The following is a 22,763-nucleotide window of genomic DNA, read 5'->3' on the forward strand; positions in this document are numbered from 1 at the left end:
TGTGTGTGTGTGTGTGTGTGTGTGTGTGTGTGTGTGTGAGAGAGAGACCAGGGTGTAGTGGGGGTAGTTTTCTTATCTTCATAGTTATTTGTATTTACTGATATCCTCAAAGTGGAGCCCTCATATACTTTCATTAAATCATTCTACAAATATTTTTTAGAAATTAAGCTTTCAGCCAGGTGTGGTGGCTCACGCCTGTAATCCCAGCACTTTGGGAGGCTGAGGCGGGCAGATCACGAGGTCAGAAGGTTGAGACCAGCCTGACCAACGTGGTGAAACCCCGCCTCTACTAAAAATACAAAAATTAGCTGGGCATGGTGGTGCACACCTGTAGTCCCAGCTACTTGAGAGGCTGAGGCAGGAGAACTGCTTGAATCCAGTAGGTGGAAGGTTACAGTGAGCCAAGATCATGCCACTGTACTCCATCCAGCCTGGGTGACAGAGCAAGACTCCGTCTCAAAAAAAAAAAAAAGAAATTAAGCTCCCACCCTGTGCCAATGATGGCTCTCATGTGCTGCAGAAACAGTGGTGGTTTTCAAGTAAATGCCTCATTAGTCCCAGTTGCTTGAGGGGGGTGGCACTCACTCTGGGTAAGTCCTTGTCCTTGTCCAGGGCAGGCTTGACTTCAGGACAGTCCTGCTGGAAGTGAAGGGTGAGCTGGGATCTGGAGGAGGAGAATGGCAAGAGGGAGATGGAATGGGGCTGGGCGTGAGAGAACGGGGCTCAGGCCGCGATGGCAGCAGGAGGGGAGGCCAGATTTGCAGCCTGTCCTGTGGGTAGCAGTCACTCGTGGGACCCAGGGCTCTGGCTGGCTCAGCTACTGCTCAACTGGGAATCTGTGAACGCTGACTGAGGGGCTCCGCCTTCCAGGCCTCAGTTTCCTACTCTGTAATAAAAGTACCAATGTCAGAGGGTGACGGGAGAATGAAAGGAAGGATTATTGTTAAAGGGTTAGACTGTGCTCGACAGGAAGTAAGCACTGTATCAATGCTTGCAAAATCCGGATAAATCAACTAACACACAATGAGTTTAAGCGTCCATTTTTCTTTTAAGAGCACTTGTTTCTGACTCTCAAAGCACATCACGTTTTTGCTAACATGTCCTATTTGTTTGTGTTTTAGACACCTTCCTGAGCCCTGGATCTGTCTTCCTTCTGGAAGTCTTTTGCCGTGGGTATTTGTTTTTGAATAAAAGCGTCCACACGTCATGGACCTCGTGGGACTGCTGAAGTCTCAGTTCCTGTGCCACCTGGTCTTCTGCTACGTCTTCATCGCCTCGGGGCTGATCATCAACACCATGCAGCTCTTCACTCTCCTTCTCTGGCCAATTAACAAGCAGCTCTTCAGGAAGATCAACTGCAGACTGTCCTATTGCATCTCAAGCCGTAAGATACTTATGATTCTATACTTTCATGTTCATTGTGGATGTGTGTCTCAGAATTGCGGCTCTTGGTGTGGGTTCCCTAGGCTTTCATCTTACCCTGAGCCGTTTTTTTGTTTTGTTTTTGTTTATGTTTGAAATGGCAATTTTGTTCTCAGCCCCCCAAAATTATTTTTTGAATGAGTAATGCCAGTAGCTCAAAATTCAACAGCCACAGACAGGTATACTGTGAAAAGTAAATATGCATTCCATCAGTTTCTTTAGTTCTCCTCCTCAGAAGCAATCAGTATTAATGATTTCTTAGTTATCCTTACAGAAATTGTATACATATAGCTCTTATACATGTGAATGCGTGTGTGTGTTTCTGTGTATATATCGAGATAGATAAATAGATACATACATATACATATATTTTTTTAAAAAGCTAAGTGACAATATACTATGTTGTTTTCTTCCTCGCTTTTTTTGCTTTAGCTTTTTATTTTGAGATAACAGATTCACATGAAATTATAAGAAATAATACTGAGAAATCCTGTATGCCCCTTGGCCAGTTTCACCCAATGGTAGCATCTTGCACAACTGGAATATAGTATTCCAACCAGAAAATTGACATTGGTAAAATCCAACCTACACCTGTTTCTGCACTTTGAAGTACACTCGTGTGTTTGTGTGTGTGTGTGTGTGTGTGTGTGTGTGTGTGTGTGTGTGTGTTCACGTATGTTTGATTACGCTAGGCTGTTTCAAACATGACTTATTTGACTGGCCTGAGTTTCAACAATTGAAAAGATGAATGAGTATATTGGGACATCTACAAATCCATTTTGTAGTTGATACTGATCGGCCTTAAGCCTATACCTGTTCTTAAAAGTAGAGAACGCGGTGTGATATTGGTTGATAGATTAGTGTGATATATATGGGTATGAATATATTTTAAAATATGAGCTTTTTAAAAACTAGGCTATTAAAAATATCAGCTATCTAAGATTATGCCAAGAGTCCAAAATTACTGATATATTTTTGATACCCTTTAAATAAAATGATCAAATTTGAATTTGAATCAAAACAATTCAAGCTATGTATAATTATCCAAATGGATGACCACTGATCCAATTTCATTTGTTAAACTTCAGAATACTAACTTGTAAGGAAAAGAAGTCATAGACATATCCTTATTTATGACTTTCTTCACCAACTCCGAGCTTGTAGATATGCCTGATACTGACTCTGATGTGGTTTGAGTGCGAGACCCTCCATGTCCTCTGTTACAGTGCTTTATAGAAGTACGTCTTCAAAGTGTCCATAAGGTCCTAAGGTTGAGTTACAATTGCAAAACAGCGTCTTTAATCTATTTGTTTATGGCCTGTTACGAACAACCACCAGTTCAATCCAATGTGATGCAGTGTACTTTTCCTTTTCACAGACTTCACTCAACATTGGTGTCCTAGCATGGAAGCTTCTACAGTGGTATAGAAAAACAAAAAGATGATTTAGACAGGAATGTAGCTGTTTGAAGAGAGAAAGCTTGGTAATCAAGGGAAAGGAGACAGTTGACTGAGGTTTAAAAGGTGTTTATAATTTCAAGTGTCTTTTTACCCTCTAGCAGTTGGTCTCTATTTAAGCAGAATTTAAATTTAACAAAGCAGTACTGTTTCGCTTTTCATTGAAACCTGCGTTTACATGACTTGCATACTCCCATGGAGGTTCCAAAATCTGTCAGTTTGCAATGTGAAATCAGGTTCAAGTGGATAGTTAAGAATTGGGTTTCTCATTTGGAGTTAAGAAGTAGGAAGAGGCCGGGCGCGGTGGCTCACGCCTGTAATCCCAGCACTTTGGGAGGCCGAGGCGGGTGGATCACGAGGTCAACAGATCGAGACCATCCTGGTCAACACGGTGAAACCCCGTCTCTACTAAAAATACAAAAAATTAGCTGGGCATGGTGGCGCATGCCTGTAATCCCAGCTACTCAGGAGGCTGAGGCAGGAGAATTGCCTGAACCCAGGAGGCGGAGGTTGCGGTGAGCCAAGATCGCGCCATTGCACTCCAGCCTGGGTAACAAGAGCGAAACTCCGTCTCAAAAAAAAAAAAAAAAAAAAAAAAAAAAAGAAGTAGGAAGTAAGATTTGGAGTCAGAGTCCCCAAGAGTACTATATTTTGCTTTTGACTGATGGTAAAGACTAAGTTTATGGCAGGATTGGGGAGATATTTTTCCCAGGATGTGTCAGCCTATTTGTTTCTGGTGAAAATTAAGATGGACAACAAATTCAGAAAGCAAGGCATATTTTTATCCATCAGAAATTAATTAAATTATTTAGAACAAACTTCAAATGAAACACAAGAATTAACCATCTAAGACAACTGGCATCTCAATGCCAGGTGCAATGAAGGGTAGGTAGCCTAATTTCACTGAAAGACTTAGAAGCTCCTCCATCCAGGTATACCCAGTGATGCTCTGTGCTTGCTTCCCCAGAGGGAGCACCTCCTTCCAGGTATACCCAGTGATGCTCTGTGCCTGCTTCCCCAGAGGGAGCACCTCCTTCCAGATGTACCCAGTGATGCTCTGTGCCTGCTTCCCCAGAGGGAGCACCTCCTTCCAGGTGTACCCAGTGATGCTCTGTGCCTGCTTCCCCAGAGGGAGCACCTCCTTCCAGGTGTACCCAGTGATGCTCTGTGCCTGCTTCCCCAGAGGGAGCACCTCTATCCAGCTGCACCCCAGCAATGACCTTTGCCTACTTCCCCGGAGGAAGGCTTCCTAGGGTTTTGGGCCAAACAGTAGTAGAAGATTTTTAAACAATCCGAAGCAAGAAGGGAAGATTTCTCCTTCTAGAGGAGCAGTCCTGGCTGCTGGAAAGAGAATACAGTAGAAAGGGAGGGTGATGATCCTGGGTGGCTCATGGGCTCCTCATGGTAATAAGTCAGTGCAAACTCGCCCCAGGTTTGAGAGAATCCTCACCAGGACTGTCTGTTTCTGATATCCCTATAGGTGTTAACAGAGCTGTTCTCTTTTCCTGCTTCTTTTTCCTTGCTCCAGATAATTGACAGACTTCCTCATCAATTATTTCACAATAACCAAGGCCATGTAAAAAGAGTGCTTAGGAAGCTTTGCTGGGCCACTGGTCAGCCGGAGAAAGAGACAGTTCGTGGGCAGTCAGCAGCTTGACTAGGAGATGGCTCTGCAGCGTCTGTGCCGTCACTCCCTTCCGCTTCCCTCTGAGTTGAGATAAAAACTGTTCACGGCTGTAATTGTGTCTTCTGGTGTATAAATCACTCTGAGCTTAGACAGTCATCAGCATTCATCATTTGCAGCTGATTTTCTAAGGAAAAGGCAGGAAAAAACCGTTTCTTTCAGATGCAGAGCCCTTCCATCGCTGTGTTCGTTTGCGTCTAGCACAGCTCTGGTTTTGTCTCTTATTAAATATTTGTTAAGAGCTTGGTGTGTTATCAAGTAAGTTCAAAGCCGTTACCAGCCCTGGCGTGGTAAAGCTCTTATGCAAAAGGCCACGCTGATATAAAAGGCAAATAGCGACGAAACAAGCAGTAAAGACAGCCCGGCTCACAGCAGGGCACACCGACCGAGGCACCGAGCACAGAATTGGAGTCTACGGGCAGCAACCAGCCTCGTGACTAACAACTTGCAAGTAATGTCGTCTTGGTGGATGGTTTTTAGAGGGTTGCTCTGTCTTATTTTTGCCTGGATTTGTAGGCAGGAAAGGCCAAGGCAGGCTGCCTTGGCATGCTGAAGGAGGAAGGGAGAATGGAGCCAGCGTCCTTAAGATGAAAAGACGGAAGGAACTTAGAAGAAGTGGGGTGAAGGGTAGGATTTGATTGCCTTTCCACTAAGCAGGATGAGCCATTTAACCTCTAGGGAAAGGTGGCCAAGACTGGCTGTTTTTTTTTTTTTTTTTTTCTTTCCTCCCTGATATTGTGGGTTTCAAAACAAAACAGAAGGATTAGGAGAATCTATTAATGTCAGGGTTAAAAAAAAAAAAAAGGGCGGGGGCAGGGAGTGGGAAGGACTGCTGATGAACTAACTGTCCTGGAAAGGGCCAGAGAAATGAACACAGCGGACACCACCCCTACCCTGCACCCCAAGCCCTGGCACCTTACTTCCAAATTCAGTGTTGCTGTGAGCAGGCTCTGAGCTGGAGTCTGCCACTGAGTATTCCTGGACTATGACGCTTATGGTTTTAAATGGCTGTTGGATGCACAGCCACACATCTTCCTTTAGTGGGCAAGGCCACGTGGTGGCAAGAAGGGATGAGAATTTGGAGCCAGGGTGCAAAATCGTACATCCTGCCTCCCTGCTGCAGGCTGTGGCACCTTGCGTGAGCCACAGAAACTCTGAGTCCAAATAACAGGGCCGATCACAATGGCTGCTTCAAAATGCAGAAGGAGATGCTCTGTCTGAAAGTGCTTTAGAAAGTCCATAAAGTGCATCAGATTTAGCATGGAAACTGGAATTTGTGTCTGTGGAAGGAGGGAGAGTTAGAGGGTGGGCAAGGGTGTCTTGATCTTTCTTCCCATTGGTTTATTGCTTGGACAGATAACTTCAAAACACTCAGCTACATTTGAAATAAAGGGGATGGAATAGAGTTGACCAAGATTCCAATGGTTTTCTAATAAAGGGTTTAGAATTTTTGATTTTGCTGTTGGGAAGTTGTTTACTTCCCTTTCACCACCCCCACCGCACCCCACATTTGATGGGTATTTGCCGTCGTATTTGTAGAAGGCTCACGAAGGCGAGTAAGCTCCACATTGCCTCTTATGTCACTACTGCATGTAGTGGTGAAACTGATGTCTGGTTCTTGCTGGAATAATAAGCATTTGTAACATACTTCAGGATGTATAAGTCACTTCAGATTTGCTACTCGGGAAGGGGTCTGGCAGTGGCCAGGAGGCCTGGCAGAAGTTGGTCTGCTCCTATGTGGAAGGTGGGATCAGGGTCTGATAACTTGTCAGGAACAGCAGCGGCAAGGGCTGTACATGCTAGAGGGCTGGGAGCTCAGAGTCGCTGGAGAAACTGCATAGCAAGACGTGGAATTACTAGAATGTGTCTGAAATTGGTGAACATAGAGAATGGGAGTCTTCAACTCTGCTCTCCTGAGAGGAAGCAGATTTTATGCCCAGCCAGAGCCTTGGGGCGAAGAGGCGGTCAGGTCGTCCATCTGGACCGGGCACTTCTGCTTTGGCCCTTCTCTGGCCACGGTGCCTCAGTTGTGAATCTGTTCATGGACTTATGGACCAAGGTGTCCCCAGGTAGGTCTGGAAACCTAGCAAGACAAGCTAGTGGAACAGAGAGGCCTTTGGCACATGAGTCATAAAATGAGACGTGCTAGAGGCCGTTGTTCCTGAATCTCCGCCCTGAGAGGTGTGCGGGCTGCTGGCTTTGTGTGCTTTCCTGTGTGTGCCATTCTAATCCCGGACGCTAGCAGACGGATTCACTCTTCTACCAGCATTGGAAAATGTCTCCAGGGGTGTGACTTCCAGGCGACCTGCTAGGGGACGCCTGAGTTTGAATGTCCTCCTCCTTATTGACAAAGTGCTTTTGCACATTGCGTTTTCAAATTGTGAAACCAAACCGTCTTTCCTTCTTCTCTTCCTTCTCCATTCTTCTTCCCTGCTTTGCCTAGGAGCTCCCCTGATTCTGAAGGCCCCAGGATGATGTTGTGGGTGGTGGGCTAGCACTGTCGTTCTGCTGTCATTGCTGGGTATTAACCCACCATCAGCAGGCTAGGGACACTCCTTCCACCTGCAGAGCCCCCTGCCCAGCAGCACAGGGAAGGCAAGGTGGCCTCTCAGGAGCCTCCGGCAATCCTGGCCACATCAATGTGCTACCATCTGCTGTCACTGTATGTGTTAAAAGTTTATACCAAGTGAACCTGGCTCTCCAGCACTGCCTGGCTGCCTTTCTGACTCTCTGAGAAGTGGGAGAAGACAGAGGGCGGCAGCTTCCTGATGCTTCCTGTCAACTTGGCCAGGCAACAACTGGGTGTGGGTACCCCCCTCCCCCACCGCACAAATGGAAATACAAGGAAGTCTGCAGTGTCATTGGTAAGAAAGCTGTTGATCCCTCAAAGAGTGTCGCTGTGGCTTTTCCGACCGCTGCATGACCTTGAGAGAAGCGGGTTCTTCTGCTAACTCTGCAGCGGCTCCTCTGTGCCTCTCTTCCCCGCCTGATTAAAGACAGGGCTGCTCTTTTTTCATTTCAATCTAAGATTTTTCAATCTAAGCAGAGTTTTCACTCTTTGAGTTCCAGACAGGTTTTGACTCCTTCACTTGTCCCAACAGTTAATCATCTCTAAGGTGTCAGAAAGGGAGTGTCCCTGAGGTGACCCTGTTCCTTATCACTGCCTTTGATCCTGTCAAAATGTGGAGTTGGGCAGGGCCTACTGGCTGCCTCTGCTGTGAGGCCACAAATTTGGGGCCCTTCTTTGAAGGTCAAAGAGTCATCCGTGTCAGTTTCCAGATGGTGATCACCTTCCCAGAAGAGGGTTCCAGTAACTGGCTGTAGGTGGAAATGGTCCTAAAACTGGTGACCTCTCCCTTCCAAGTAGCTGCACAGCAGTGGCTTTGGTGAGTCAAGTAAGATGGAAAGGAAGTTAAAAGATCCATGACCTCTGACAAAGGGAATTTAAAGTCTCTCCGGCCCACCCAGTGCTCGTTCTGCCTGTGGGTCGAAGATTCTAACCCAAAGGCAAAGCCCTGCCCCCTGGACTGAGTTTCTCTATTGGGACAGCCTTTTCCTCTCTTCACTCTGACACTCCGAAGTGTGTCCATGCTGCACAGCTGGAACAGCAAACACAGCCCGACTTCACCTGGAGTCGCTCACCCCGACGGCCCCACATCGCGAGATCCCTCCACTTCCACCAGTGACGGGTTCACAGCTGGAACAGCAAACACAGCCCGACTTCCCCTGGAGTCGCTCATCCCAACGGCCCCACATCGCGAGATCCCTCTACTTCCACCAGTGACAGGTTAGTGGAGTGCTTCCAGAAACTGACGAAGAGTAACCAGCCTTCCTTTCTTTTCTTTTCTTTTTTTCTTTTCTGGTTTTAAGGGGTATATCTCCTTGGAGACCTTGGGTGGTGACACAGAGAATCTATAACTGAACCCATGAGATGAGGAAGCTATATTGAATCAAGCAACAAAGATCTTACTTTTACATCTGCCGGAAACGGGTTTGTAACGTCAGGAAGAATTCATGCTGAGACAATGGATCGTTCAACAAGGCTAGTTTACTTTCTGCAGAAAGGATGCAACTTGCCGGGCAGTCTTGCCATGAGAGCACACACCTGAACAAGAGAGACAGGGACATTTCTAACTTTCATAACCTGACGCAATCATCCTACTGCTGTGTCCAGTTTCCATTGGCCAGAACGGGACCTTACATTCTATGCTTGACCTGATTGGCTAAAAACTTGGAAATCTCCTGAATAGATAAGGAGGAAAGAAGACAAGGAAAAAGAGGAAGCTAGTCAGGAGAAGGTCAGAAGGGTTTCCAAATAAGGACTGGCATGCAGCAGGGTTTGGAGCTTGCCCAGTACTGTTCAGACATGCCAGAGCGAGTTAAGGAAGCTGATTTAAGACATAGCTGATGTAGAGAATGTATATACGTGGGTATATGTTTATGCTAATAGCGGATAACGGCTCTAGAGTGAGAGATTGTAACTCCTTATAATATAGTCTAAGATATAAACTTTGAAGAAGAATTTTCCCAATTCTCATAACATGTAAGTCATTTTTTGATTTATTCATCAAGTATTGAGCACCTAATATGTGTCAGGCATTGTGTTTGGTTCTTGGGAAATAGTGGGAAGCAAAGGCAGCTACTGTCCTGCCCCCAGGGAGCTTGCAGTCTGGTTTTCTTTCTTCCCTTTTTTTTTGAGACGGTGTCTTGCTCTGTCGCCCAGGCTGGCGTGCAGTGGCCAATCTTGGTTCACTGCAGCCTCCACCTCCCTGGCCCAGACGATTGTCCTGCCTCAGCCTCCCAAGTAGCTGGGATTACAGCTACTTGGATTACAGGTGTCACCGTGCCCAGCTAATTTTTGTATTTTTAGAAGAGGCGGGGTTTCACCATGTTGCCTAGGCTGGTCTTGAACTCCTGACTTCAAGTGATCCTCCCACCTTGGCCTCCCAAAGTGCTGGGATTACAGGCATGAACCACCACGCCCAGCCACAGTCTGGTTTTCTAAAGATTTCATCATAATGTCTTACAAAATGAGTGCTACCTGCCACATGTTACACCAGTCAGCATTCACGGAACCATTTATCCATCCCATGTTTGGGCACAAATGGACCTTGTCCTGTTTTTTCCTCTCTCAGTAAGACTTTGTGGATAATACAGCAAACAAACAACAACAAAAGACCCTACTAGACGAGCAAGCCAGTATGCTAAATGGAGTGTAGCAGAGGCAATCCAGAAATTGCTTTACTTTAGATCTCACTTAAAATTCTTTATCAAGTCCAAGAATTTAAGTATCAGAATTTACATGATACCAGAATGACAGATGGGGGAAAAATAAAAGAACCACAGTCTGTGCAAGCTAAGAGGAACAATGCTTCCTGATTCTGGTTTAGCTAGCTAGTATTTACTGAGCACTTACTGTTTCAGGAACTGTTTTGAGTAGTTAGGCACAGAGAGTTTAAGTGACTTGCCCAGGGCCACACAGGAAGTGGTGGAGCAGAGATTGGGACCAGGAAGTCTTTGAGTGGAGAGCCTTTCATTTGAGCACAACCCAACCGTACCCTGCCTTTGAGGAGCCAGGCTCTGAAGGTGAGGCCATGTGTCCAACTGGTCAGTGTAATAAGTGACGTGCTCTCAAACCTGCGACCTCTGAGGTGCCAGCCACTCCGCAGGGCTATGGAATAAAAAGAGAAGCATCGTCGTTAATGGGCAGCTATTTTCAGTTGCAATCACCACACTTGCTACATTGTCAAGTGCTGACTATATATTAGGCATTCTGCTGAACCTTTCCTAGCTATTACCTCATTTACTAACACCACCACTGTGTGAACAGGCAATTACCCCGTTAACTGAGGCTCAGAGAGGTTGGATGACTTGCCTCAGGCCAAACAGTGAGGTGGAGAGCTGAGATTCCAAAATCCATTTTTCTACTGCACTTTGAAATAGGCAAATTTCAAATGCTATGCAAGTTTTTATTTTAACACCCATGAAGGATGTTAAGCAAACACCTGCTAGCATCAAACCTGTGCATGCTAATTCGCTGCAGAATGCGTGTCACCACCCAGCAGGCATTCTTTAACAAACATGCACCCAAGCTCAGTCCAGGGGGCCAGGCACTGGGGTCAGCACCTGGAGAACAGAGATGAGAGGGATGCAGCTGCTGTCCTTGGCAGGTACCCGGTCTAGTGGAGAAGGCTCATAGACCCACATGGTAGAGCAGCGTGTTGACGGCTAGACTGGAGGTACACAGGGAGTGTGGGGAACGGGACAGCCCATCCATCCTGTGCAGGGTGCAGCGAAGTCCCTGTGAAGCAGCAGCATGAGCCAGGTGCTGAGGAATGAGGGGAACTGTGAGATGTTGGCAAGAGGAAAGGTGGTTCAGTAAGTGGAAGGGGAATACGCTGACATCACCAAGTGGCTGAACGGGTTTATTCAGGCAGCCAGGCATCCAAAGGAGATGGACCTATCAAATGTCATCATGGCCTTGCTGTGTCATGAGGCTGCCGTGCAAACGAATGAGGCCAGAGGAAGCGCCCACAGACACCTGCGGGAGGGCAGGCATGCATCCAGTGGCGCCTAGCAGCAGCCTGCCGCCTTGAACCCTCTGTCACTAGATGGGCTCCAGGTATCCATCCCTCAGAAATTCCACTAATTGTGACCATTGGTTTACTTCAAGATTTATTTTTGTCTTGACCTGAACAATTGTTCATAATGTGCCTTGAGAAAGTGTTAATTTGAATTTGAAAAAAAAAAAAATCTGTCTGTGCATAATCTTTTACAGAAAGATGCGCAGCTGGGTCATGATTTCCTTGAACTGTGTTATACCCTAAATATTATTAAGTAAAAATAGCACAATATAGAACTGTTGGTACATTCTAATCCAGTTTTATAAATATAGACTGGAAGTAAACTTGTCAGAGTGCTATTTTTAGGAATTAGAGATGATTTTAGAAAACTGTCTTATCTGGATGTCATATTTTACACAATGAGCATGTATTTTTATTTTTACAAAATAAAACCCAAACACCCGAAAAGAACAAAATAGGAAATAGCTTATGGAATGAGTAGAAAAGGAAAATATAAAGTGAGCCCTTTATGAAATCAAGTGTGATGAAATTCATCAGCATCTTTTATTGATTGATGGATGAATTAACTGCCTCTTCCAGGCTGGGTGTGGCAGAGGCCCCGGGACCAGGGGTGACAAGGAAGGTGTTTTGGGCCATGCCGCACAGGACCTGAACAGAGCATAGTCAACTCTCGTGCCAAATATTGCAGTCATTCATGGAAAGGAACTGAGAGGAAAGAGCTGGATGCTTGGTGTCGTGGCTGAATCATGTCCCTCCAAGATGTTGAAAGTCCAGTACCTGTGAGTGTGAACGTGCTTGGAAATAGTCTTTGTAGGTGATCAAGTTAAGATGAGGCCATTAGCGTAGCCCTAATCCAACAAGACTGTGTCCTTATAAAAAGGAGAAATGTGGACACAGAGAAAGACATGCAGAGAGGAAGACAATGTGAAGATATGAGGAGAATGTCCCGTGCAAGCCAAATCACACTTGCTTTGGGAGACAGCATGAAACAGATCCTCCCTCACATGCTCAGAAGGACCCACCCCTGCTGACGCCCCGATCCGAGGCTCCTGGACTCTCGAATGCAGACCATCAATTTCTATTATTTAAGCTCCCCAGGCTGAGGTCCTTTCGCAGCCCCAGGAAATGAATCCACTCTGCGTTCTAAGACTCTTCTACTGTGGCCTTGAAGTACAAAGTGAAGTCCATTTTCCTGATAAATGACATGTTAATATGACACCTATTTCTCTTTCCTCTCCCTTTTCCTCTTTTCTATCTCTCCCACCCCTACCTTTATTTTATTGGTAAGAGAGGAAATGAGAGGTTATACAATAAAATACCTTGCTTTTATCCATGGACCAGGCCAAGAAATCCTTTTTCCCGTCTCTTAAATTTAGGAACTCAAAGCAATGAAGTGGTTCTGGTGGCATGGGACATGGAGGAAGGTGACAAACTGTATATAAACTGTGTATGAACCTCACGTGGGGGCAGCTGTCCTGCTCAAGTCCAGCCAGTGGTTGCCATGCTGGAAGGCCAGCCCTGAGGGGTGAGTCTTCTGCTGACTGGAGGGAAAGCCTTCACCATGTGTTCCTTGCTCAGTATATTCATCTGGCATCTGTGTCATCTCTTTAATTATGCCATCCGGGGCCAGGTGCAGTGGCTCACACCTGTAATCCCAGCAGGTTAGGAGGCTGAGGTGGGTGGGTTACCTGAGGTCAGGAGTTTGAGACCAGCCTGACCAATATGGTAAAACCCTGTCTCTACTAAAAATACAAAAATTAGCTGGGTGTGGTGGCAGGTGCCTGTAATCTCAGCTACTCAGGAGACTGAGGCAGGAGAATTGCTTGAACCTGGGAGGCGGAGGTTGTAGTGAGCTGAGATCTCACCACTGCCCTCCAGCCTGGGTGACAGAGCAAGACTCTGTCTCAAAAATAAAAATAAAATAAAATAAATATGCTGTTCGAGTCTTCAGAATGGCTTTGCCTAACCACTGGGGCAGTCTGCCTAGGAAAGATAGAATGAAACTCTGTCCTGTGAAGGTAGAGAAAGGCAGAAGGGCAATAGGAGAGGGATTCCTGTCACAAATCAGGCGGGGGCATTGCCTACTCATTTTGCAATATTTGGCTCTGTCTTACTTACAGCTTCTCTGTTTGGCCAAAAAGGGGGCAACAAGTCTTTGGTTCTTCCACTTGCTCTGCATAAGGAACTATACAATGAAGCCGTGTCACCAAAGCTATCTGTTGTTGTTCCATGTACTTCTAGGGTTTCTAATCTGAAATATAAAGGAAGCTGTCTGTCTGTCTCCCCAGCTCAGTTCAGATGTCATGTTTTCTCTTCATAGTCACTGTTACACTCTGGCCAAATTCCCAGTGAAATGATTTAGAATTGTGGTTTTACTTGACTAAACTTTTCCATATGATGCTTATTCCAAAATTAACCCTTCATGCCAACACCTTTCTGTTTATTTAGAATGAAAAAGGTATTGGGAGTGAGATCTCAGGAGGACGTTAGTGTGTTATTGGCTGTTATCAGTTCATCTGGTCATAGTGCGGGCGGTGTGGCTGACATGCTTGGTGACTGAAAGCATATTAAATATCCAGATGAATCAGTCTCATGAAGCTGATTCAACAGAGAGTGATAAGTAAGGATACTAGAGTTCTAAGTTTTTAACAGGAATAATATAACGTGATTGCATGCTGTGCATATTTTCAGTAACAATCCATTTCTTTTAAAAATATATCCATCTGTCTATTATCTGTCTATTTATTTCTATCTTTTTTACTGTGAATCTATGTCCCTGGTATAAGACATGACCTTACATTTTAAATAGGGAATTTAGTCACTCTAAACTTCAAACAGGCAGCCCTAAAGAAACATCAAGTTTAGGAATACACGTGATACTGAATTGTAGGAGTGGATGCTTGGCTTAAGTCAAGTTGTCTTAGCTATTGATATGGTTTATAAATAAATTAATTCTCAGACAAGGTGCCCATTTGTTTTTGGAAGCATTAAATTTCACTTGTGACTTAAGTTACGGCTTTCAAATTAGGTTGTAAGTTTGACTTTGGTGTCTTGTAACTTTATAAGATGATCGTGTGTGGTCTTCATGGTGCAGTGGGTATTTCCAGGACATAAACAAGACAAGCCGTTGGGGTTAGAAAAAAAAACAAACAATATCTGAGAGTTTCTATTTTATCTCATATATCATACCATCATATTATATCATATCATAGATGTCTGAGTAGAATAAAAGACATTTTATAGATTTCATACATTATATAAAATCCAAATTTTACATGTATAAAAGTTGCGTATACTAATGGTGCATATTTAATTTTGTTTTTAGGAATCAAAAACATTGGAAAACCACTGCCTTAGCCTATGGGTTTTGGTTTTACCATACTGGAAATAGAATTTAAATAGCCCACTTTAAAGTAAGGGGGAAATAGATTTTATAAAAACAAACTCTAAAGCAAGGGAATACTCATGGCAAAAAGCATTTTCACATTTTCCTCTGTTTCAGTTTGCCTTGGGCCCAGATGGGATCTGAGGCATTGCCAGACATTTCGAGGCCTCCCTTCTCTGGTCCTGTTCGAGTTCTCCTGAAAGGAGGGCAAGTATTAAATTAAAAGTATTCTCCAATTCCACAGTTTGTTTTGAAGGAAAAATCCTAGAAGTGCTTTGGTAGATACAGTGTTTTATCACCTGTCTCACCTCAGAAATACGGTTACATGACATGGAAAGCGCGGAGGTGAGTAGTTATTTCCTAATATTCTTATGGCTCCCTTTATAGCTTTCCTGTGGCTTTTTTGGGTAGATTTGATGTGGACATGCTGTGCTAGGGCTGTGCAGCAGGGGATCCTGCCCTGGTGTTATGTTAACATGCACTTGGAGCCTGGAGTCTTGGCTTCCGAACAGTGGCCTAACCACCTTGGTGACTCAGTCAACTTACCTGGGCTTTGTTTTTTAGTTGTAAGATGAGAGAAATAAATTGTAAAGTGCTATACAAACATAAAGTGCAGATATTCTTGCTGTGATTCCTCTGCTTAGTCAGACCATCATGCCGGTAGTGGAATCGTGCATGCTTTAAAGGGGAGCTCTGGTAACCTGGTAATCTCTTCCCAACTTCTTCTTCATTGATTTCACATAGATAGTTGTTGACATTGACCTTGGTGGGAATATTTGTACCATAGGAATTGGCAGAGCTATAAATCAGGGCTTTTTTCTCTCCCACCTGCTGCCTTCCCTGCCCCCTGAGAGCTGGTTGTTAAACGTTTTCCAGCACAGCACCATTGGCACTGTCACTGTGGACAGGGATAGAGATCTATAGCCATCTTATGCAGATTGCATGCCCACCCCAGAGTGTGTGGCTCTCTTGCCAGAAGAACAAGGCACCAACTCATCAGACACAGATACCAACCATCACAGGGCATTCTGATGAATTCGTGCATGTTCAGTTGGTCTTTGCAGGCATCACATAGCACGTGCTCCATGCTATGAGGTGAGTTGGGAGATGAGAAAGAGACCCTGTCCTTCAACCCAATCACAGTCTCTTCAACCCAATCACGGCCTAGTGGGGAGCGAGTTCTGCATGCTATCCAAACAAGAACAAACCCAGAGCTGGTGTGCGCAGGACCCCACAGGAGCAGAGGCACCAGCTGTGCCAGAGTGGCCTGGGCAGGTGGGGTGGGGGGAGGAGGTTCCTGGCTGGACTCCCTGATCAATTCCAGGGCTTTGAGGATTTCTGAACATGCCATGCCCCTCTCAGTCAGTCCTTTCATCAGGATAATTATGATGTTCATAAATTGAGATTGTTCATGCACAATTTTTGCACCAGTAGCCAACTTCTTTAAATGGAAAGGAGCGGATTATATATACCTATGTCTCCAACTAGAGCAGAACATGATTAGTGAGAGAAAATGTAGGCATATCGCCAACGCCTTCATACTGGGTTACCATGTACCTGATGGAACCCCCCAGGGACACCCAGAGAAGCATCTCTTCTGGGTTTGGATATCACCTGCAACGCTGTGACAGGCTAACACAAGTCTCCACCACTCACTCCCCCAATGCATCCTCCACCTGACACACCATAATGCTTTTTAAAGCATACTCAAACAGGGAGATGCCCTTTGATTCAATTTAGTAGACATCTATTGAGCCCCTTCTGTTACCATGTACCAGGCATTGACGGGAGCCCAGTTCTGACCTGAGGCTAAGTTTTCCAGCTCAGCTCCTCTCTGGCTCCTAAGCGGATGACTGCCTTCTCTGGTCCTTTCTCGTCCCCACGCCTGCGCTCACTCTGCCCTCCCCTGGCTTTTCTCTGTCTGCTCATCTTTCACTGCTGAAAGGCTGAGTCAGGCTCTAGTGATAAAACACCTAAAAGGAAACTGTGACAAGGACAGGAAAGCCTGAAGGTGAAGAACACCTGCAACATGAGAACCCTATCAGCAGGTGGGCAAAGGTGAATCAAAGCCACGTGTGAAGGGAAAGTCAAATTTAAGACAGAAGCTGGGATCACTGGGAGATACCGTTTGGCTGTGTCCCTACCGAAATCTTAACTTGAATTGCATCTCCCAGAATTCCCATGTGTTGTGGGAGGGACCTAGAAGGAGGTAATTGAATCATGGGGGCCTGTCTTTCTGGTACTATTCTGGTGATAGTAAGTCTCACCAGATCTGATGAGTTTATCAGGGGTTTCCGCTTTTGCTTCTTCCTCATTCCCTCTTGCCATAGCCACCTTAGAAGAACCTTTCGCCTCCCTCCATGATTCTGAGAACTCCCCAGCCATGTGGAACCTTAAGTCCAATTAGCCTTTTCTTTTGTTCCCAGTTTCGGGTATGTCTTTATCAGCAGTGTGAAAACGGACTAAATCACTGGGGAAAATCATTGGAATTAAGAGCCCTGGAGTGGAGCCTGAGGGCCCGGGGCAGATGCTGCATCAGCATTTTGGCTTCCACAGTGGAGCATAGGGAGGAGGTTGGGGAAGAATGAGGAAAGAACGATGGCCCGGAGTGTTTTGCTGTCCGAAGGAGAGTGGGCCTGAGGATTGAAGAAGGCAGTTGCAGAGGTCGTGTGCCATCCTGGGCGAGAGACGGGCTTGTGGCAGACATTTACTTGAGGACAGAAGGGAATGGGGCTGCTGTTGCCTCCTCAGTTTCCTGGCTTTACTCCAAGAACCCTGAAAGCATTGACCCTTTTCTTCAGTCATCCATTGAGTTATTCCCACCCAACCCCAATGTGCGTTCAGAACCCTTTTTCAAACAGAGACATCTCCAACTTGTATTTGTGTCTAAGAGTGTTAGTCTCCTTTGTTAGGCTATGAAGAAGCCTTGTCAAGTCAGACGGGAAGCGTGCTCTTGGCAGCCTCGCAAATCTGGCTTTAGTTGAATGGTATTTTCTGTTTGTTTTCTTTAATCCTCCTCAGCTGGACATGGAGCAGTTGAGAGAGGCAAGTGTGTGTGAGCCTGGACAGCTTTCCAGATCTGGGTGCAGATGAGATTTGATAGCCCTTCATGGAAGGGCACGTGCCGAAAAGTTTGGCTTGCAGACATTGATGAACTTGACTATGTCTACTTTACTCAATTTGGTGTATAGTTTGAGAGGTAATGCTGTATTAAGAATAAAAGAATGGGTATGTCTACCTAAAAAGGAGAAATTATAATGGGTTGGTGGCTGGTGGGACCTTTAGAGTTTGAGCTATCAACAGGAGCCTTGGGTCTTGTGTTTTTGTGTTTTCTGTTTGTCGGTTTGTTGTTTTTTTAAGGTATGGGAGGTCATTCTACCATGTGGTACAAGTGAACATACCCCTCAGCTATTGCAAGGGCCTCAGTGTTTCAGCCATGTGCTAGGCTTAAAAATATAAAGACTAGAATGTTTAGGTTCAAAAAGAGCTTGTTGTGAATTTAAAATATGGGCTTTGCCTGTAATGTGTGCCAGAGAGACAGACCTGAGAACCAGACTCATGCTGAAGGACCAAGATATCTGAACCTGATCACCAAGCATGAGATCAGGGTGAGTTACTGTCAGTCCATGTTTGCTGGGTACGTGCATATATTTTGCAAATTCAAGAGTATGGGAAATGGCAGAGAAGGAATGATCCATGGCCTCAAAAACCTTGAGATTCAGTACAAACATGTCCGCTGGAATGTGTAAACATTTTCAACCCACAGATATGTGGAAGCCTAATTCCACAGACGTTTGCTAACTAGGCAACAGATTATACGTGCAGTGTATGAGTTATGGAGGAGTAGGATCGTAAGTTAAATAGGATCATTAATATAGCTTGTCAAATTGTGAAGACTCTTGTAATAGCGAGTGTTAAAGTTGTACTCAAGCCTATAGAAATATGAAGCATGTAGACAGTCTCTTTAGGGTATTTACATATATGTTTAAAATGTTATATAAAAAGCATAGCTGGTAGTCCTAGCAAAGAAAAAACTTAGTATCAAGCTGGATATGGTCTGATTTTTTGAAACTGCAGATGGGCCTGTGGCCTTCATCTCAGTCTTATCTAAGGAAGACTAGCAGAACAGTTTGGAAGTCAACATACACTTTTTTGAAATACAGTCACATGCCCCATAATGACTTTTCAGGCAGTAGACCACATTTACGGTGGTGTCTGCTAAGACTGTAATATGGTATTTTTGCTGTACCTTTTCTATGTTTATTTTATTATTTATTTATTTATTTATTTTGAGATGAAGTCTCCTTCTGTTGCCCAGTCTGGAGTGCAGTGGCACATCTTTTTTTTTTTAAAGGGCACACTGCAACCTCTGCCTCCTGGGTTCAAGTGATTCTCCTGCCTCAGTCTCCTGAGTAGCTGGGACTACAGGTGTGCACCACAATGCTCAGCTAAATTTTTTGTATCTTTTACTAGAGATGGGGTTTCATCATGTTGGCCAGGCTGGTCTCAAACACCTGACATCAAGTGTGATCTGCCTGCCTCAGCCTCCTAAAGTGCTGGGATTACAGGTATGAGCCACTGCACCCAGCCCTATGTTTAGATACACATATACTTGCCATTGTGTTACAGTGGGCTATAGTATTCAGTACAGTCACATGCTGTATAGGTGAGCAGCCCGGGAGCAATAGGCTTGTGGAACCCTGAAAATTTGAGACAGGCCTCAGTTAATTTAGAAAGTTTATTTTGCCAAGACTGAGGAGGTGCACCTGTGACACAGCCCCAGGAGGTCCTGACATGTGCCCATGGTGGTCAAAGCACAGCCTCGTTTTACACGTTTTAGGGAGACATGAGACATCAATCAACATATGTAACACAAACATTGGTTTGGTCTGGGAAGGCAGGACAACTCGAAGGAGGGGTCTTCCAGGTCAGAGGTAGGTGAGAGACAAATGGTTGCACTCTTTTGAGTTGCTGATTAACATTTCCAAAGGAGGCAATCAGATATGCATTTATCTCAGTGGGCAGAGGGACACCTTTGAATAGATTGGGTGGCAGGTTTGCCCTAAGCAGTTCTCAGCTTGAATTTATCCTTTTAAGTGATTCTGGGGTCCTAAGATATTTTCCTTTCATGTTCTCCACAGCACCCCCCTCCCGAAAACATGCACACATTTTAAATCTTTTTCTGGAGAAAGCATTTTAGAAGAAGATGAATCTCTAGTCCTAGGTTTTGTCTGATCTCTCATGACTAGGATGACTTATTCCTAGACAGGTAGGTCCTGAATTATTAGGAAAGCTCATTTTTAGAAAGTTGTTAAGTCTCACATTCTCTGAAGAGAAAACAGAAAGAGGAAGAAAGACAAACAAGAAAGAAAAGAACAATCCTGGAAAAGTCAATATAGGTGAGATTACTCTGAAGCCCATACATCAGTAGGCAGGTATGAAAGTTGCTTATATATGTAAATAGGTTGCTTTTATTTTCTTCTGAGGTTTAAGTTGTCTGGCTTCAGTTCACAGGGCTTTACAAAAGCACAGCTTAGTTTTCACTGACTTCAAATTAGGAAAAATGGGGGAAAAAAGGAAGGAACAAAAAATTGAAAACATCATTTTGAAGACTTATAGCCCAAAGTAGAATTCAGTCCAAACTGTAGAAAATAATAAAGATTGAAAAACATTAGGCAAGACTAGAATCTAACAACAGGTATACCATAGTTTTGAAACATAATTATTATTTCTTTGGTTTCCCTTTTTTTTTTTTTTTTTAGACAGAGTCTCATTGTGTCACCCAGGCTGGAGTGAAGTGGCTCAGTCTCAACTCACTACAGTCTCTGCCTCCTGGGTTCAAGTGATTTTCCTGCCTCAGCCTCCCAAATAGCTGGGACTACAAGTGCCCACCACCATGCCCAGTTAATTTTTTTTTTGGTGTTTTTAGTAGAGACAGGGTTTCACTGTGTTGGCCTGGCTAGTCTTGAACTCCTGTCCTTGTGATCGATCCACTGACCTTGGCCTCCCAAAATGCTGGGATTATAGGTGTGAGCCACCTCACCAGCCAGATCCTCTTTTTGTGACTTACACAGACCATTCATGACATGCTTGGATTTTCTTGTCTGTCCAGAATATCACTCTTTCTTAACCAGTCATTTTACTCTAGGACTAAATTTACCATACAAGAACCTTTCTCATATGAAATTATTTCCCTTTAAACTTTCTTGCCATAGAAACCTCTTTATTTTTATAACTTTCTTTATATTTCTTTTATTTCCTGGTTCCTTTTCCCTTGTTTTATACATGACTTTTAAATAAGCTTTGAATTAGACAAAAATTGTTCATCTTTTTTTTTTTTAAAAAGGACACACTTTGTTTTTAGAAAGAATATTTTCCTACAAATATACTTTTATTGGAAAATACGCAAATAATGAAATATCTATTTAACTTTAGATTCTAAATTATGATGAGTTTGTCTACAAGTATTTATCCTATTATATTTGCCTAAGTTTTTTATTTTAATTGTTTACCTAGATTATTTATGAAAACTGTGATAGTCATCATTTAAAGTTATGGAACCATTAGTGCAAAATTATAACTGAGACAGTGATAAATGTTTGACCTAACTGACTCCATCCTGCTTTTTACCTCCAAGCTGTCCTTGCTCATTTCTGGGCATAGGCCAAACTAACTTTGGGATGAACTTATAGTTTAGTTTTGAAATAAAGATGATAACAAATTTTACTGCTTGTTGGATAGACTGCCTAAGCCACACGATTAGAAGTTATGGTAATATTACTAAAAGATGTGGCTATGTTTATTAAACCAGTAGTAATGTCTTATTTATTAAAGCTTATATAAGGAAAGATCATTCTGATTTGGGTTGGGTTTATAGTTTTTAACCCCTAGGCCAAATTTTTGACAGCTTATAGTATTTGGCAGGGATAGGTATGAAATTGCTTGATTAATAAATGAAAACAAAAATGTATGCTGGCAATTCTTAAGACATTTCTAATACTACTTTACCAATAATTTTAAAGCTAGCTTATTTATTAAATATATTACTTAAGTTATATAAACTTGAAAAAGCATTTGACTAGTCTTTTCTTTTTTCCTGATAAAGTCTTTGATTCAAGTGCTTTTATTTTCTTAAGCTAATTAATTTGAACTCTTTATATATTTTCAGTTGTGAAATATTGTGTACACAACACATAATACATAGAGGTGGTAGGCATGCCAATAGAAGTACACCTTATAGATTCATAAAAACCTTTTTTTGTTTTTTTCTATCTTAGACTTTCAGATATTTGATAACCTGTTTCACAACTCCGGGCAGTTGTCAGCTAAATAGCCTTAAATTTGCATTTTAAAGGAAACAACCAGGTGAAAATCAAATAGCAAAATTTACATCATAAAGTACAGAGAGAAAAAGTCTGGTGGTGCTAGAGAGAAATTAAAGATGGATGTCAAATCAAATATAAAATTATAGAAATCTATCATAGGATTGTATAAGGAGACCAATTTTATTTAGATAGGGACTTCCTATCTTTTAACTGGATCTCTGAGCTCTGGGCAAAACCCACACTGAATCCTGGGTCTCCAGAAGGGAGAATTATTATGAGGTTAGACCACGTGATGCTTTTACAGTGCACTTAAAAAATTTTTTTTTAAACAAAGACATTCCTGAGTGTCTAAACCATACTCTTCCTTAAAAACCCAAGAGTAACCTCTGTTGCAACTATTTTAGTCAAAACAAAACACAGGGGTCCTGGCTATTTGTGTCCCTGGGGTGTGAACATACCACGTGCCCATTTCACCTCCTGGCATTTCTCTTCTTCAGCACATCCCACCTGGTCTCTGACCCACCATCTATTTTTGCCTTGATTTCATTCATTGATTGATTCATTCATTTAACAAACATTGGTTGAACACACAAACATTGGTTGAACACTTGCTTAAGCTAGATGCTGTTCTAAAAGCTGGGCAGACAAATGAGGACCCATTCCCTGCTCTGTTGAGGTTTATATCTCTGTGAGAAAATCCAAGGCTTTGCCTCTCTGGCCCTCAAGGAGCCCGTTAGGGTTTGACAGGGAGTCTTGCTATGAACATGGTTAGCCCTGCTTAGTTCAGTTCTCTTCTAGTCTGTGCTTTCAGAGTCCCCCTGTTCTACCAGTACCAACTCCTCATTTTGTCCAAGGCTGAGGAACCGAGTGTCAAAGGGAACAGAAAAGTTCCCTTCTCTTTCTGTC

At 43.7% G+C, this 22,763-nt stretch overlaps 1 protein-coding gene across 2 annotated transcripts in view; it reads left to right on the top strand.

The window, feature by feature from the left end:
- The window catches only part of AGPAT4 (1-acylglycerol-3-phosphate O-acyltransferase 4), a 132,630-nt gene that overhangs the window by 44,796 nt on the left and 65,071 nt on the right, over nucleotides 1-22,763 (top strand). For both annotated transcript variants that reach the window (XM_032253128.1, XM_032253129.1), the window contains exon 2: nucleotides 1,122-1,384. In XM_032253128.1, the coding sequence (XP_032109019.1) occupies nucleotides 1,207-1,384 (178 nt within the window). In that variant the 5' untranslated portion in view covers nucleotides 1,122-1,206. The remainder of the gene's footprint in view (nucleotides 1-1,121; nucleotides 1,385-22,763) is intronic.

This window comes from Sapajus apella, unplaced genomic scaffold (genome assembly GCF_009761245.1).
Source record: "Sapajus apella isolate SASKATOON/1434 unplaced genomic scaffold, GSC_monkey_1.0 scaffold82, whole genome shotgun sequence".
NCBI lineage: Eukaryota > Metazoa > Chordata > Mammalia > Primates > Cebidae > Sapajus > Sapajus apella.